The sequence below is a fragment of the Pterocles gutturalis genome, unplaced genomic scaffold, assembly GCF_000699245.1.
Source record: "Pterocles gutturalis isolate BGI_N339 unplaced genomic scaffold, ASM69924v1 scaffold34109, whole genome shotgun sequence".
Lineage (NCBI taxonomy): Eukaryota > Metazoa > Chordata > Aves > Pterocliformes > Pteroclidae > Pterocles > Pterocles gutturalis.
In genome coordinates, this window is record NW_010132075.1 from 48,447 (window position 1) to 62,187 (window position 13,741).

At 37.2% G+C, this 13,741-nt stretch overlaps 1 protein-coding gene across 1 annotated transcript in view; it reads left to right on the forward strand.

Annotated features, from left to right (window-relative positions):
- The window catches only part of LOC104467144 (glutamate receptor ionotropic, delta-1-like), a gene marked incomplete at its 3' end in the record, with an annotated part of 11,928 nt that extends 2,146 nt beyond the window's left edge, over nucleotides 1-9,782 (forward strand). Inside the window, exons 2-3 of the mRNA XM_010080794.1 lie at nucleotides 8,165-8,326; nucleotides 9,663-9,782. Of these exons, the coding sequence (XP_010079096.1) occupies nucleotides 8,165-8,326; nucleotides 9,663-9,782 (282 nt within the window). The remainder of the gene's footprint in view (nucleotides 1-8,164; nucleotides 8,327-9,662) is intronic.
- Nucleotides 9,783-13,741: the final 3,959 nt, after the last annotated feature.

A 13,741-nucleotide genomic window follows, 5' to 3' on the forward strand; every position in this document is an offset into this window, starting at 1 on the left:
GGGTTTTGAGAAGCAAAACATTCTCCATTTCTGTCTTCCAGAGATACTATATCACCTTAGAAACTGCTGTTAAGAGACTGGAAAAGTAATGCTATGCTTTGCCCATTAGTTCCTTCTCTATTAACTTAGAAACAGGAAAAAGATATAAAGAAGTGTGGAGGTATAAAGTTCGCCTTTTGGTAGTTGATTCCATAACTGTCATGTCCAGCCACACTGGCATGAAATATGAAAGGTGAAGGGGACATGTGAGATCTCTCAAATTAGCTGTCCCCGGTATATCGTGTGTTATCTTTAAGTTTCTACAGATTTAATATAGGATGCTTTTAGCATGTACGGTTACATCTGAAGCATTCTGTAGCTGCATTTTTTTCATAGGCTTTGCCAAAACATCTTACGTAACACCTTGTGGGCATGCAGCTCATTAATTTCCAAGTATGACTGACATGTTATTAATGGTCCTGCAGGTATTTCCAATCTTCTGTTTCTTTTTTCTTGCTTAAAAAATAGTTTTGACCTTTTGCTGTACAGAAGTACATCCCTAAATTACCCCTGTTGCCAGAGGTTGCAGTAGCTCCCAACTCCGTGTCAGGCTGCATGAATCCACCAGAGGCAGTGACTGCCTCCCAGCATCTAGTCCTTGCATTGCTTTGAGGCAGTTTGGTTAACACCACTGTTCGGAAATCCCTGGCTCATTCTCCCTTGGACAACCTCATATTAATAATTCTTTGTTGTCAAGGTAACTTACCAGCTATTGTTGGTTAATTATTTCTTTAATGACTTTGAAGAAGAATAAGCTAATCTCTGTCAGCCTCTAGCTGTAACTTTTTTTAAAGGGGAAAATTTAACATTTTTAACAAGCTAGTAAAGAAAAAAACATTTATCTCATGGATTATTAACTTTTTTCTGGCTGCATTAGTAAAAATTTTTTTGGAATGATTTTGTTCTCAGTGTCTTTAGTACCATATCCTTGAAAGTTGTTTTTCAGTGGGTGATCATCCCAGTTTGGCATTCTGACAAGGCTTTTAAAGATCAGGCTGTTCTGCAAGCTCATCCAAAACCTCATCTGTTCTAAATGCTTTGTGGAAATCCAATCTTATTCCATCATCCCACTTGTCAAAATTTCGCTCATGCCCTTATTTCTTGCACGTATAATATACCCAGCTGGGTTTCTGCTTCAACTGGAAAAAAGTTTTGTAAAATTTCCTATCTTGGTCATTTTATTAGACTTCAGAGGACTACAGTTTATCTCTTACTTATTCTTCATGTATGATTTTCTGTGTCCGTATCTCTCATTTTTTTTTGTAAGTGGAAAAGAGACAGTTTAGAAATTGCTTTCTTCATTTGACGATGAGCATCCTGTGGTTTCATCTGCCAGTGTTGTCAGTATTTGCCTGACGTGGAAAGGGAATACTGAAGCACTTCCGGATTTATGGTTAAATCTAGTTAGTCCTAGACAAACCTAATAAGTATCCCTGCATGGCATTTGGATGGTCTTTAGTGGGATTACTGCTGTTAAACTGTTTAGATTATTTCAGACGTAGTCTTACAGAGTCAATTTGAAGAAATTTTAATGCATAACCTGCTTCTTTCCAAAATCTTCACCTTTAAATGTTAGTTTTGAAGCCTGGCTAAAAACTTGGTTTTTGAAGATCTTTTTTCTTTTATCCAGTTATTCATGGTGTCTTCATAAACTCAAAATTTTTTTTTATGTTTTTGAAGAAAGATTTCTCTTTAGAAATGTAATTTCCATTGCAGATTGTTTCTTCCCATGTTTACCATTTACACATTTAGTAAGTTCAGTCTCTATGAGATTCTGTTTATATTAAAACATATTGCAGGGACATAGTGTATCTGAAATCGTTTAGCATGGTCCAAAATATATAGTAAGATTAAAAAAGCAACAAGAAAACCCCAGCAAACTGTGTCACAAAATTGATGAGGTTAGTCTTCACAGGATTCAGAGTCCAACCTCTCTACTGAAGAACTATTCCAGGCATTGCTTTGACATATTTGAAGAGAAGACGTTGAGAAGTGTGGGAGGGTATTCATTGAAACAGTTACTCTTCTTCCTGTGTAAAAATTTTGTTCTTCAAGACAAATATCAGATATCTTTGCAGGCATCTCTTAGCAGTTGCTCTTACAGAGCTGTGTTTTTTGTCTTCTCTTCAGGAATGACTGGAATTTGACTACTGTTAGTGGAATTATTATTTTTTTGGAGCTGTATTTTGCTGCCTAAACTCAAGGTCCTGATCCTGCAGTTTTTCCAACTATATAGCCCTACTCTTATTTGACCTTTTTACACTGCTGTTATTATGCAGCTGTTAAGTGCTACTGAAGGCAGTAAATATTGATCAAGCCCTATTAAAACTTTCACTTTCTCCCATAAAGGATTGATGACCCACATTTTTCTTTTTGTTTCATTACAAACCTATATTTGCATGTCTCTTTAACAAAGTTTAATTTGGACTTTTGGCCAGATGTTCACTCATGATGAAGCTATTTCTGAGTACCATATGAATTAAAGGTATCCTTGACCTGACTTTACTGCCCTTTGCGCAACATAATCTCTCCCTGAAGCCCAATGGCATGTGTTTTATGCAGGGTGTGTTAGTAGAAGATTTGGTTAAAAAAAACCCAGACAACTGCAGGAGTCCTCTGGTCATGTGTGATTTTGTGAGCACTCTGGAGGTAGAACACCAGGCATGTTCTGGAGTGAGCTTTTCCTCTCTGCTCAGACTACGTCTTTTGCCTGCTGGAGTTCTCTACTTCTGTAGTTATTTCACTAAATTTTTACTCAGTGCTCTATCAGGGAGAGGACAACTGTGGCTAGAAGAAAGGGTCAATACCTCCATTTATCATTTTTTATTGACTCTGAAACCTAATTTGCACCCATGGTTATTTATAAATGGGTTAGAGCAATAACTATAATCTTATACTCTGTTTTGCAATTCCAGTATTAGCTCTTTTCCTCCTGTCTGACTCAATTAATTGTGTTCAGTTTTCTTTATCAAATGTCTCCTGTTAGACTTTCCATGTACAGTTAGTGTTAGCTGTGCCAAACTCAAGATATTTAGTGAGTGAAGCCAATGCCTGCAGCTAACAAACTTGAGCATTACAGGGTAATCCAGGCCTTGTGTTATTGTTAACACAGTTACAAAACATACTGAGTAAGAAAACACTCATAATTATGATAAATACTCATAATAAATAGCTGAAGGACAGTGAGCATTCAGAGAATAGAAACTATGGGTAGGGAAAAGTGGTGTGATATGTGTAACAGTAAAAAGGTAAAAAGTTAAAAAGAAAGACAAGCTGCTTATCAATAATAATTTAAAAAAAAAGATTCTGAAAGTGTGATTCTGAAAGTGTGATCTTGTGAAGAAATCTTTGGAAACCCCATTTTTTGAGATTCTTAAAACTAGAATGGGCAAAGCACTAAATAATAAACTAGTTAGATTCCTTCCTGTCAGAAGGCTTGAATAAATATACAACTGAGGTCTGTTTTTCTCTAGTTTTAGGAAAATTTTACTCAGGCTGTCATTTGCCTCAGTGATAATAAATAGCCCTTTGGAAGTCTGAAGCTGACATTTGAGTCTTTAATGAACGTTTGGTTTTTGTCTCTGGTTTCCTTGTGAATGCCAGACTGCTGGCTGTGATTTTATTCTCCATGAGCAGTGAAGCATGTATTTAAAGCATAGGTATTCACGCAAAGTCTCACAATGGGCTCTGCAAACTAATTTAAGAAAATTAAATAGGTCAAATTTTCAGCCTCTCCACTCTAACAATATCCTTGTAAGAATGCCGTTATACCGTAAGCAAACCATCGCTCTTCGTAAGATGCATCCCGTCTTTAGAGATATAAGCCTGTAACTGCGTTTGGCAGTACTTGAACTTTGAAAGTTGAAACAAAGTTCTAGGGCACACTGGCGTGTGCGTATGCAAGCACAATGATATCACTCCCCAGGCAGCAAGTGTTTCTGTTGCTGTCAGGCTGTGGTCAGCCTGAGCTTGTCTTTCCATCTGCTTCATCCTTGGAGCTGACTACCGCGGCCACTCACAGGGTGGTTTTGGCAGTGGCAGGGTACAGATGCCCAGCTTGGGCAGGAGTTTTTGAAGCAGTGGCATCTGGGTGTCAGCTTGTCTTCCCAGCTGGTCTTCTCAGTAGTCGTGTCTGGCTAGACTTGTGGCTCTGCTGGCAACTTCAAAGTTGAGGTCATTCTCTGTGGCTTGCTGGCCTTCCCAGAAGAGCACTTCCGTATGATTAGTGCCTCTGAAGAGGCTAAAAGCTATCTTCGTATATAACTTTAAAAGTAAAATCACTCAGGAAAGTCTCATGAAATTCACATAAAAATCTCTCAAAATGACACAAGAATGTGACAGAGATTTCCATTCTCATTTAAAATTTCTGCTCTGCTCTACTAGTGTATGGTGGATTTTTGCTTCATTACAAAATAAAGGTTCATAAAGTCTGGAATAATTTTAGAAGATATACCAGAACATGCCTAAAATTACTAATGTACAGGGCAAACTCCTTAATGTATTGGTGAAACAGTCACCATCATTCTTATAGCAGATTGACCAAAAAACATTTCAGTCACAATACCTCCTGCTCTTACGGCTCTCAGCAATGAAGTGAAAGAGGAACCTAAAATTACTGCTTCTTCCTCCCAATAGGACAGAAATAAAACAATTTTTTTCTAATGTAGGAATTTTCATTATATGAATTTTCATTTATTTGCAGATAAACAGCAGATAAACGTCCTTCACTCCTCTGTTCCCCTTGTGAATATGTAAATAGGGGAAATAAAAAATGCTCTAGAGCTTGGCAAACCCAAAGCAGCCGAGTACATTGCCTTATTTTTTTTCTTCTCTCTTGCTTTACTACCAATTCTGAATGCTGCCTGAAGACTTGATTTTGAAGTTTGCTATTTTCTCATGCCTCTGACAACACTGGTGGAAACAGAGTATAGCTGATCCCTTGGATGTCTCACAAATTCCCTTTCAGGGGTTGTGTTTGTATTCAGAGGGGGTTTGATAGTTAGCTGAAAATTAAAATGTGTGTAATTGCAGTAACAAATGCTTACAGGTTTTGTCAGTGGAACCATTTTTTTTTTTTTTTTTTTTTTTTCCGCACCACTATTCTGGAGCTTGCATCAAACTCATGTTGCAAATACAATCTAGTACATATGCAGAGATTTTGCTGTATTAAAAGGAATATAATAGAAAATCAAGGAAATAATCATAACCCTGGATTTACTGTGAGATCAGGCCAGAATTTCTGTGTCTTGTTTTAAGAAACTTTTTTTCTACAATAAAATACATACATAGTAATGAATTCAGGTAGATAGTGAGTATGATTTTGAGAAGATGACCATATTTGAGGCATTTGAGTATTCTTATTTTTCTACCTCAGAAACGAATTAGGATACAAGACAATAAAAATATACCTCACTGTATTTTAATAATATATCTTACTCTAGGTATTGAAGGAATCAATTGTTCAGCTACACTCACACAACACTACTCAAGCATTAGACCTGGTTCCATAATTCTGTTTTCTAGCATAAAGCAAGTTCCCATTTGGTATTACGCAAAGACATTCAGTCTATACTACCGTGGATATTCAGGAGCTGCGTTTTTCTCTGCACACTGTGAAGGATCAAAAGGGCATTATTTTCTAAGTTACCAGGAGATTTTTGGTTGTTCTTGATTATTTTTTGCACTTCAAAGAAGTGACTCTTGACCTAGAGGACTACCAAAACAATACTGTCATGTGAACATCCTACCTTCTCTTGTTTTAAATAAACACACTGTTTACACCCTGAATTTTGATTTCTGTGCACAATCAGATGCTTTGAGTCATGCTTTGTAAGTTTTAAAGGATTCTACCCTTTACAGGGTGGACTTCTACACTGTGTTAATTTATGCCTTCACTAGCAGACTGAACAAATATAATATTAAAAAAAGAGAATTGTTTCTTTAGTATTACAAATCCAGCTTCGGTTTTGGAGGTTTTGCTGTTGTGTTTTTTTTTCCTGTTTTTCTAATCTAGCTTGCATATTTTCTATTCTAAAAAGGAAATGTTGATGGTGTGAATAAAATTCAGATTACTCTTCTACAGGATATTGACTCTTCAGTGAGTAGGGAGTAAAAGGGGGTAAAGTATAGTAATGTGTATATGTCATTTTTTACTGGAGTAAATACTCTGAGTAAGAAACTCCCTTTCTTGCTGTCACTCGGTTTATATAATTTTTTCAAAAGAAAAGAATGAAACAGTATAGATACAAAATCCATTATAGGTCTAACTGACATGTGTGGATTAGGTTGGTAAATAAGTGACTGTTTTGTTTTGCTGTACAGCATAGGGTAATCTGAGTTGGATGCATGTTCATGTAGGCTAAGATCTTCAAAAGCAGTCCTCTCAAGCTTTCACTCTATTATACATGCAGAACTATGGCTGCTTCTCTAAGAGCATAAAAAGCAGAAAGAGAAGGAAGGCAGTGTACCCAAGTACCTCTTATATTTTGCCCTAGAGCTCTCTGCTAGTAAACCAAGCAAACTTTTTGGGAATGAGGCTGCAGTTTTCCAGAACCAAAATAGAACAGTGCCAAACTGAGAAAATACAATGCATTTCTGATTTGTGGGTGTTCGAAGGCAACAGACAGTGAGCTGTCAGTGAAAAGTGAGGGTGTAAACCCAAATTAAATGGGGAGCAAAGAGAGGATTGTGATGGCACGTAAGAAATAGGATTTTTCCTTATTCAGGTAAAATCTACTTTTAAGAAAGTGGGTTTGGTGGTGTGTCATTTGGAGTGGTTTATTTTGTGGGTTTGGGGTTCTGTTTTGATTTTTCTGTGAAGAATAGCTTAACACAGAAGAGGAAAAGTGCCCTGTTGAATAACAAGGATTTGCTTGGTTGCTTTATTTGAAAGTTGCTTGGAAAAGATCTGCAGAGCAGGGAGACAAATGCGACTGAGCAGAAGAGATTTAGTTGCTGGGATTCTTATTAACTCTTTAACTGCTTACTTTTCTTAAAAAGAGAGGAAATCTGGAAAGTGGCTGCTCTGGAAACTCTCTTAAAACTCTTCCACATGTAGCCCTTTCCTGGTCTCTAGGCACCATCCTTTATGGAAATCCAAAAGATAAATGTCAAATTTGTGGATCACCATGGGTAAGATATTCTGATAGGAGAATGTCTTTTTAGTAATAATAAAAAGCTGTATCTGGCAACTAATGGTAACTGGAAATTAAAATTTAGCAGAGTAAATCAATACCCCTGAATCTCCATGGATTTGAAGAAGAGTGCGTGTAAACTCTGGAAACAGGTGGAAAGTATCTTTTTTTTTTTTTTTTTTTTGAATCACTTCGCTCAGCCAACTTCCACTGCTAAAGTTTTACCACTTATGGTGGACACCACTGCATGCCAAAGATCTGATCTTGTGTTGCTGGCCCTGTCTTTCTTTGAAAAATTAAATACATAGCTGAGGATTACTAGTACGGTGTTGTTACTAGAGCTTTTGTCATCAATTATTTTTCTCTTTATTTCTCATGTAAATTGAAGAATAAGGAAGCTAAAATCAATAGCTCCAGAGAAAGCAGAACAGTAACCAGTCTCCTGTGTATTTGGTGTAGAGAGATAAATTATAAGACCAAAAAAATACTGTCATTTCTCCTCCCTCTGTTCTGAACAGTTGCATTAGTATTATATTTTATTGTGCCAGAAATTACTAAGCAAATTGCTCAAATGAACAAAAAGAACAAGATCTTAATCCCCCCTTTTTTTTTCCTCCTTGCTGAAAGGACTGGCAAAGTAGCAATCCTTGTCTTTTGTTGATCGATAGCTGTACTCCTTCTGTAGCTTGACTTTATATTTGAACTGCGATCTCTTATGTCTTTTGAGCACTGCATTGCAGTGGTGTAGGTAATGCACAGGCAATGCAAGTGTGCCAGAGTTCCTTTGCTAGAAGGGTCCAGGTGCCAAGCAGGAAAGGTGAGAGTGAGCACTGGTATTTGTCTGAATTGCCTTGACTTGAACATGTCAAACATACACAGCTTTTAGTTTATACTTATGTCTTCTTTTGTTTTGTTTTGTTAGCTGCATTATTCCATTTCTTTGAGAGGATGCTCAGATAAACAAAGAGGCTCATTCTTATTATTGTTTGCAGGTTTCCAACCTGTACCTCTATGACAGTGTGCTCATGCTGGCCAACGCTTTCCACAGAAAACTGGAGGACAGGAAATGGCACAGCATGGCAAGTCTGAACTGCATGAGGAAATCCACCAAACCTTGGAATGGAGGACGATCCATGCTGGAGACTATTAAGAAGGTGAGAATAGACAAACTACAGTTGTGTGAGCAATTGAAAAGAGTTGCTTTGTTTCTACTTGAAAATAGCTTTTGAAGACGTTTTTGACCTCTATTCTTTTTTTTTTTTTTGATTTATTACAAGCAAGTGATTTACAACTACCAGGAATGATCTACAGCTATTAAACAAGTGAATGATTTATTACAAACATACTACACACGCTGCACTGTTGCTCCAGTGGTTTGTGTATTACTTCTCTTGTTCTCATAGCTACCTTCTGTGGATGTAGTGTTATTAGGAAATCATACAAATTGGTGTGTGCGTGCATCATAGTAATTTCCCCAAGAGAACTTTAGGAGCTTGAGGGGCCAACCAATGGTAAGGTTTAAGACCTACGTTCCACTTGCTGGAGCTCAACTAGCTTTGTAAGTTAGCTGAGCATTAGTAAGTATTTGTGTACTGTAGCCCAGAGAAAAAGGGATCTGATTTAGCTGAATTGTCACTAACAGTCACGCTGTCTTGCAGCATGATGAATTACTCAAATACGGACAGTACTGTGTCTTTGCAGATGCATGGTAACTTCTTGTATGAAAGGTATTTGATCACAAATACTAGTGGAAAAAATACCCTTTTTTTCCTATGCTAGCTTTAGCAATTATTTAGGAAAAAAAACCCTGTTCCCCCATAGAGTTCTTTTCCAACCTTAATGATTCTATGATTCTATGATATATTGATGAGGTGGTTTTCCTCTGGTAAAACGGTGCGATTTGAACAAGTGTTATGTTATGCTCTGACCAGTCCTAGTGACATAATCCTTTGTTGCTAAAGTAATTCCAACTTTAGTGTCATTTCAAGCTGCTTTGCTGCAAACCCAAAATCAAACTCTGTGATACTTTCACAGAGAGGTTTTAATAATACTTAAAATTTTCATCTTCTCTCCTGGGAGCACAGCAGGCATATTCCTTCTTTTGGGCTTGAAGTTCATGCACTTGTATTCAACTCCATAACTGAACCTGCCTCCCTCAGCTACACTGAAAGGGCTGTTGTCTCACATTCCACCGAGGTCCTTCTCCTTTACCTGGGGATCTGTTTCTGTGAATGAAGACCTGTTGGCTTTTTTCCACAATATGCAGTGGATATGTTAATGCTAAAGTAATTTTCTTAAAAAAAAAAAAAAAAAAAAAAGGAAAAAATCTTTTGTCTGGCACTATGTTTGAGCTATTGAAAAACATGTAATTGCTACACTTAAGTTCACTGTAAATGTTCTCAAAGCAGATTTGGCATACTTTTAATGAGGAGTAGTGTTTATAAAGGCAAGTTTGTTATATACTAAAATTTCTGAAACTTATTTCCTTAGGGCCATATAACTGGGCTTACTGGTGTTATGGAGTTCAGAGAAGATGGCGCCAACCCCTATGTTCAATTTGAAATACTGGGCACTAGCTACAGCGAAACATTTGGCAAAGATGTGCGGAGGGTAAAGATATGCTGCTTCTTTCTCTCGTTTTCCTCTAAATAATATGCATTCTGATTCACAAGACAAAATGTTATTCTTTAAGAATGAATTAGTGCAACACAGCAGAAGAAATTTACTGTAAGATAAATATTTTCTAATATCTTATACACTTAAATCTTGAAAGCTGATTTTGTTGTTTCCACATGTGCAGTAATGATGCAGTGCCATAACAATACTGTGAACATGATAGTGAAGACTGCATGATTCTACTCATGTATTTTATTGTTAATTAAGATATAATTGATATAACTGGTACTTGTCTTACTGAGGAAGCGAACTGAGAATGTAAATTACCTACACACACAAAGATGTTTCAAAGTATAACTGCTGCAAGAATTTGAGAAAAGTAAATTAAACCACTCTAGAGAAGAGAATCTCCAAAACGGATGATGCTATATTGTGTAAAGTAAAGGATGGTGGCTGGTGGAACAAGGATTGATGGGGATTAGAAGGCACTTTGAGTGGTGCCATGTGGTTACTAACATAAATTGTGATGCGATGAGAAGTCTGCCTTGAACGTGTTCAAGCAAAGGGAATGCTCTGAAAATACTTGAAACTCTCAATTGAACAGTGAGGTTCTGACAGGAGCCCAAGCTACAAAATGCCACTAAACCAGTTAATGGGTTGAAGTATGGACATTACCACTGTACGGTCAATGGGTCCTACATTAAGCAGAACTGAACAGAGAGAATTGCATGAAAAATTAAAATGTATGACGTTTTCTATTTTCATTTGACCATTGATTTTATGTGTTTTGTTTTGATTCATCTGAATTACATGAGTCTGGATTGAAAAACAAGCAGAGAATTTGTGTTTACGTTATCATCTTAAACAGCTAAACCTGAGATTCTTTCAGAGTCTAATTTGGCACAAGGATTCTGGACATGGAGCTAAAGGTTTGCAATATTTATTAGAAATTCAACAGAAGGAAGAAAAGTATTTGAAATGCATAAAGCTCCACGAGATATAATTGCAAAAGTTCTGTTGCCAAAAAATGTCTCTGCAGACTTCAGATTGGCTAGGCACCCTCCTGTATTGTAATGACCTGAAAATGCTGTTTCTCAGACCACTTCCATTTCTAGAAGATTTCTACTGCAAATGAGGAAGTCTAAGTTCCACACACTACCTGAATTATTAAAAACTATCTTAATTTTAGAAACAGTGTTGTCTATATAATAAAATGGAGTTGGCTTAGGAGGTCTAGGAAGTAATTCAATTTCATAAACACAAGTAAGCACCTCACTTAATGCGCAAGTATGCAGAAAAGAAGTATTTCATGCTGTGTGAGATGCTTTGGACAATCCTAGTGTGGTTCCAGCTGCCACTACAGAAAAGCATGAGTGTCCTGTCAGTGCAGTGTTATCCCTAGCAGATGGATGCCATGGGGCATTTGAATTGGGTTCCATTTTGTTACAGATTTCCCAAGAGCCTTTGAATAAGTCACGCAATCACTTTATGCTTTGATTTACCTTTCAGTAAAATTAGCATGATCTCAGAATAGGTTTGAAGCCTTAAAGAGAAATTAGGATGTATGAGTATACATTATTACTTTTTTTCTAACGTACATTTCAAATATGTGTAGCACAGCGAGCAAATTGAGATATAATCCAGATGTGTGAAGTGGAGATAGCTAAAATATTGGTCAAAAGGGACCACAAGCCAAACAGCCAAACAGGTAAAATTACTATGTAGGAAAATTACTAAAATGGCTAAATTCATATACTACTGATAACTTTTTATCCCTAATGTGCTACTTTAGGATTAGCTGGTGAATATAGAAAGGCTTGAATCTTTGGATGCTAAATGCAGAACACTATACCGTTCCCAAAATGAAAGGGAGTATAATTCTAAATTAGTAAAAAGCTACTGGCCGTGGAATACTACTCTGAGCTAAAATGAAGTTCTAAAAATTATCCTGTAGCCTAAATATGGAGAGAGTAAAAAGTCAGCAACATGCTAGAGAAGTCTGTAGAAGAACTTGGAAGAGATGATATTTCTTAGGGCAAAATTACCATGCAACTATTGGTATTTATTTATTTACACAGCCTGACTTTTTATTATTGCAGCAAAAATATATTGCAGCTCAAAAGTACTTCTAAAATCTCAGAAAGTCATGCTCATCTTGTTTATGTTGTTTGAGTGAGAGATCAGTTCTAATTCGTTGTCAGTTGTTTCCATATTGTCTCTTCCACAGATTTAGCTGTGGAGGAACATGTTTTTGGTGAAAAAGAGATGGTCCTTTCTGCATGGTTTTCTTTTCCTGCATTTGGAGACCATCTGTATCTATTCATCCCTGCCCTGACCCCACAAAAAGCCTTTGCACTTAGGATCTGTGACAAGGTAGGGCAAAAGAGTATAGCATTGAGTGTTGAGCCTTAAAGGGAACCCAGTCAAAAGCTAGTGGACTTTTAGTACACAGCATCCCTTAGAAAGTTTCTTGGGAATCATTTCCACCAGAAAGACTCCTAGGAGAATGTCCATGATAGTGAGTTGTCTGGCAGGAATTTTCAGGGCCTTTCTGTAGATACATCTTGAATCCTTCCAGTTGCCCTGAGATCTGGTCTTTCTGCAGAAAATTATTCCTTCTACTAGATGTGATTGAGTTATGAGTGCAAGTAAACACATGTATTTGTTCACTTAGTATACCTTCTCCTTTATTCCACAACTATAACACCATATTTTTGTGGTAAAGGCTGATAGTGGCTTTTGTTTATTTTGTGTGTGTGTTTTCTTTTCCTTTGTTTGGATGTACTTTAGTGAAGGGGGAAGCTTCAGAAAATGGTCTAATTTCTTTGGTTGAAGCATAAAAGAATAGGGTATGTCCCTGAAGGTATACCACCTTGCTTTACAAAAGGCTCAGGTGATTGCATTCGATTCACTGTGTGCATGCAGAGGCTGAAAAAGCATGGTGTATTCATGCTTAAAAAAGAAATCAGTGCGGTGACTTATCAGGGCATTTGAAAGTTGAAGGATAAGATTGTCAGAGAAACTGAAGAGTCTTAAGATGCCTAGTGCTTGACGATTGCCAGTATGATTTATGTTCGTGATGTCTGTAAACACATTTAAAAATAGCAGCCTGAGTATCTATGTATTTAAAAAAAAAAAAAAAAAAAAGAACGGAAGAGATAAAGGAAAAGTAAAAAGTATAAAACATAAAAAAATCAACCAAAAAGAAAAAAGTAAAAAATTTTAATAGTTGATGCTATGCTAATGTTTTAAATCTAATGAAATCTGAGTGAAAGAATGAAAGAAACACAGAGAAGTATAATTTGGAAAACCAAGAAAAAGTGGTATAAAGTACTCAGGTGGAGTGAACAGAACAGAAGTGAATGGAGCAGAAGGAATGAGACTAATAGCCTATTATGTTCAAAACCCTTTGAGACATTTGGGATTTGCATTTCTAGTGCATAAAAAACCCCTTTCATCTCATTTTGCCTCTTATGCCCACTTCCCATGCTAAGGGTGTACGCATCAAATTCAGGATCAGCCCTGATTGCTGCAGTTGTCACAGAACCACAGAATGTTAGAGACTGGAAGGGACCTCGAAAGATCATCTAGTCCAATCCCCCTGCCGGAGCAGGAACACCTAGATCAGATCACACAGGAACACATCCAGGCGGGCTTTGAATGTCTCCAGAGAAGGAGACTCCACAACCTCTCTGGGCAGCCTGTTCCAGTGCTCTGTCACCCTCACCGTAAAGAAGTTTTTTCTCATATTCAAGTGGAATCTCCTATGTTCCAGCTTGAACCCATTGCCCCTTGTCATAGCACTGGATGTCACAGAGAAGAGCCTGGCTCCATCCTCCTGACACTCACCCTTCACGTATTTATAAACATTGATTAGGTCACCCCTCAGTCTCCTCTTTTCCAGGCTAAAGAGACCCAGCTCCCTCAGCCTTTCCCTTCATCATATTTGTGGC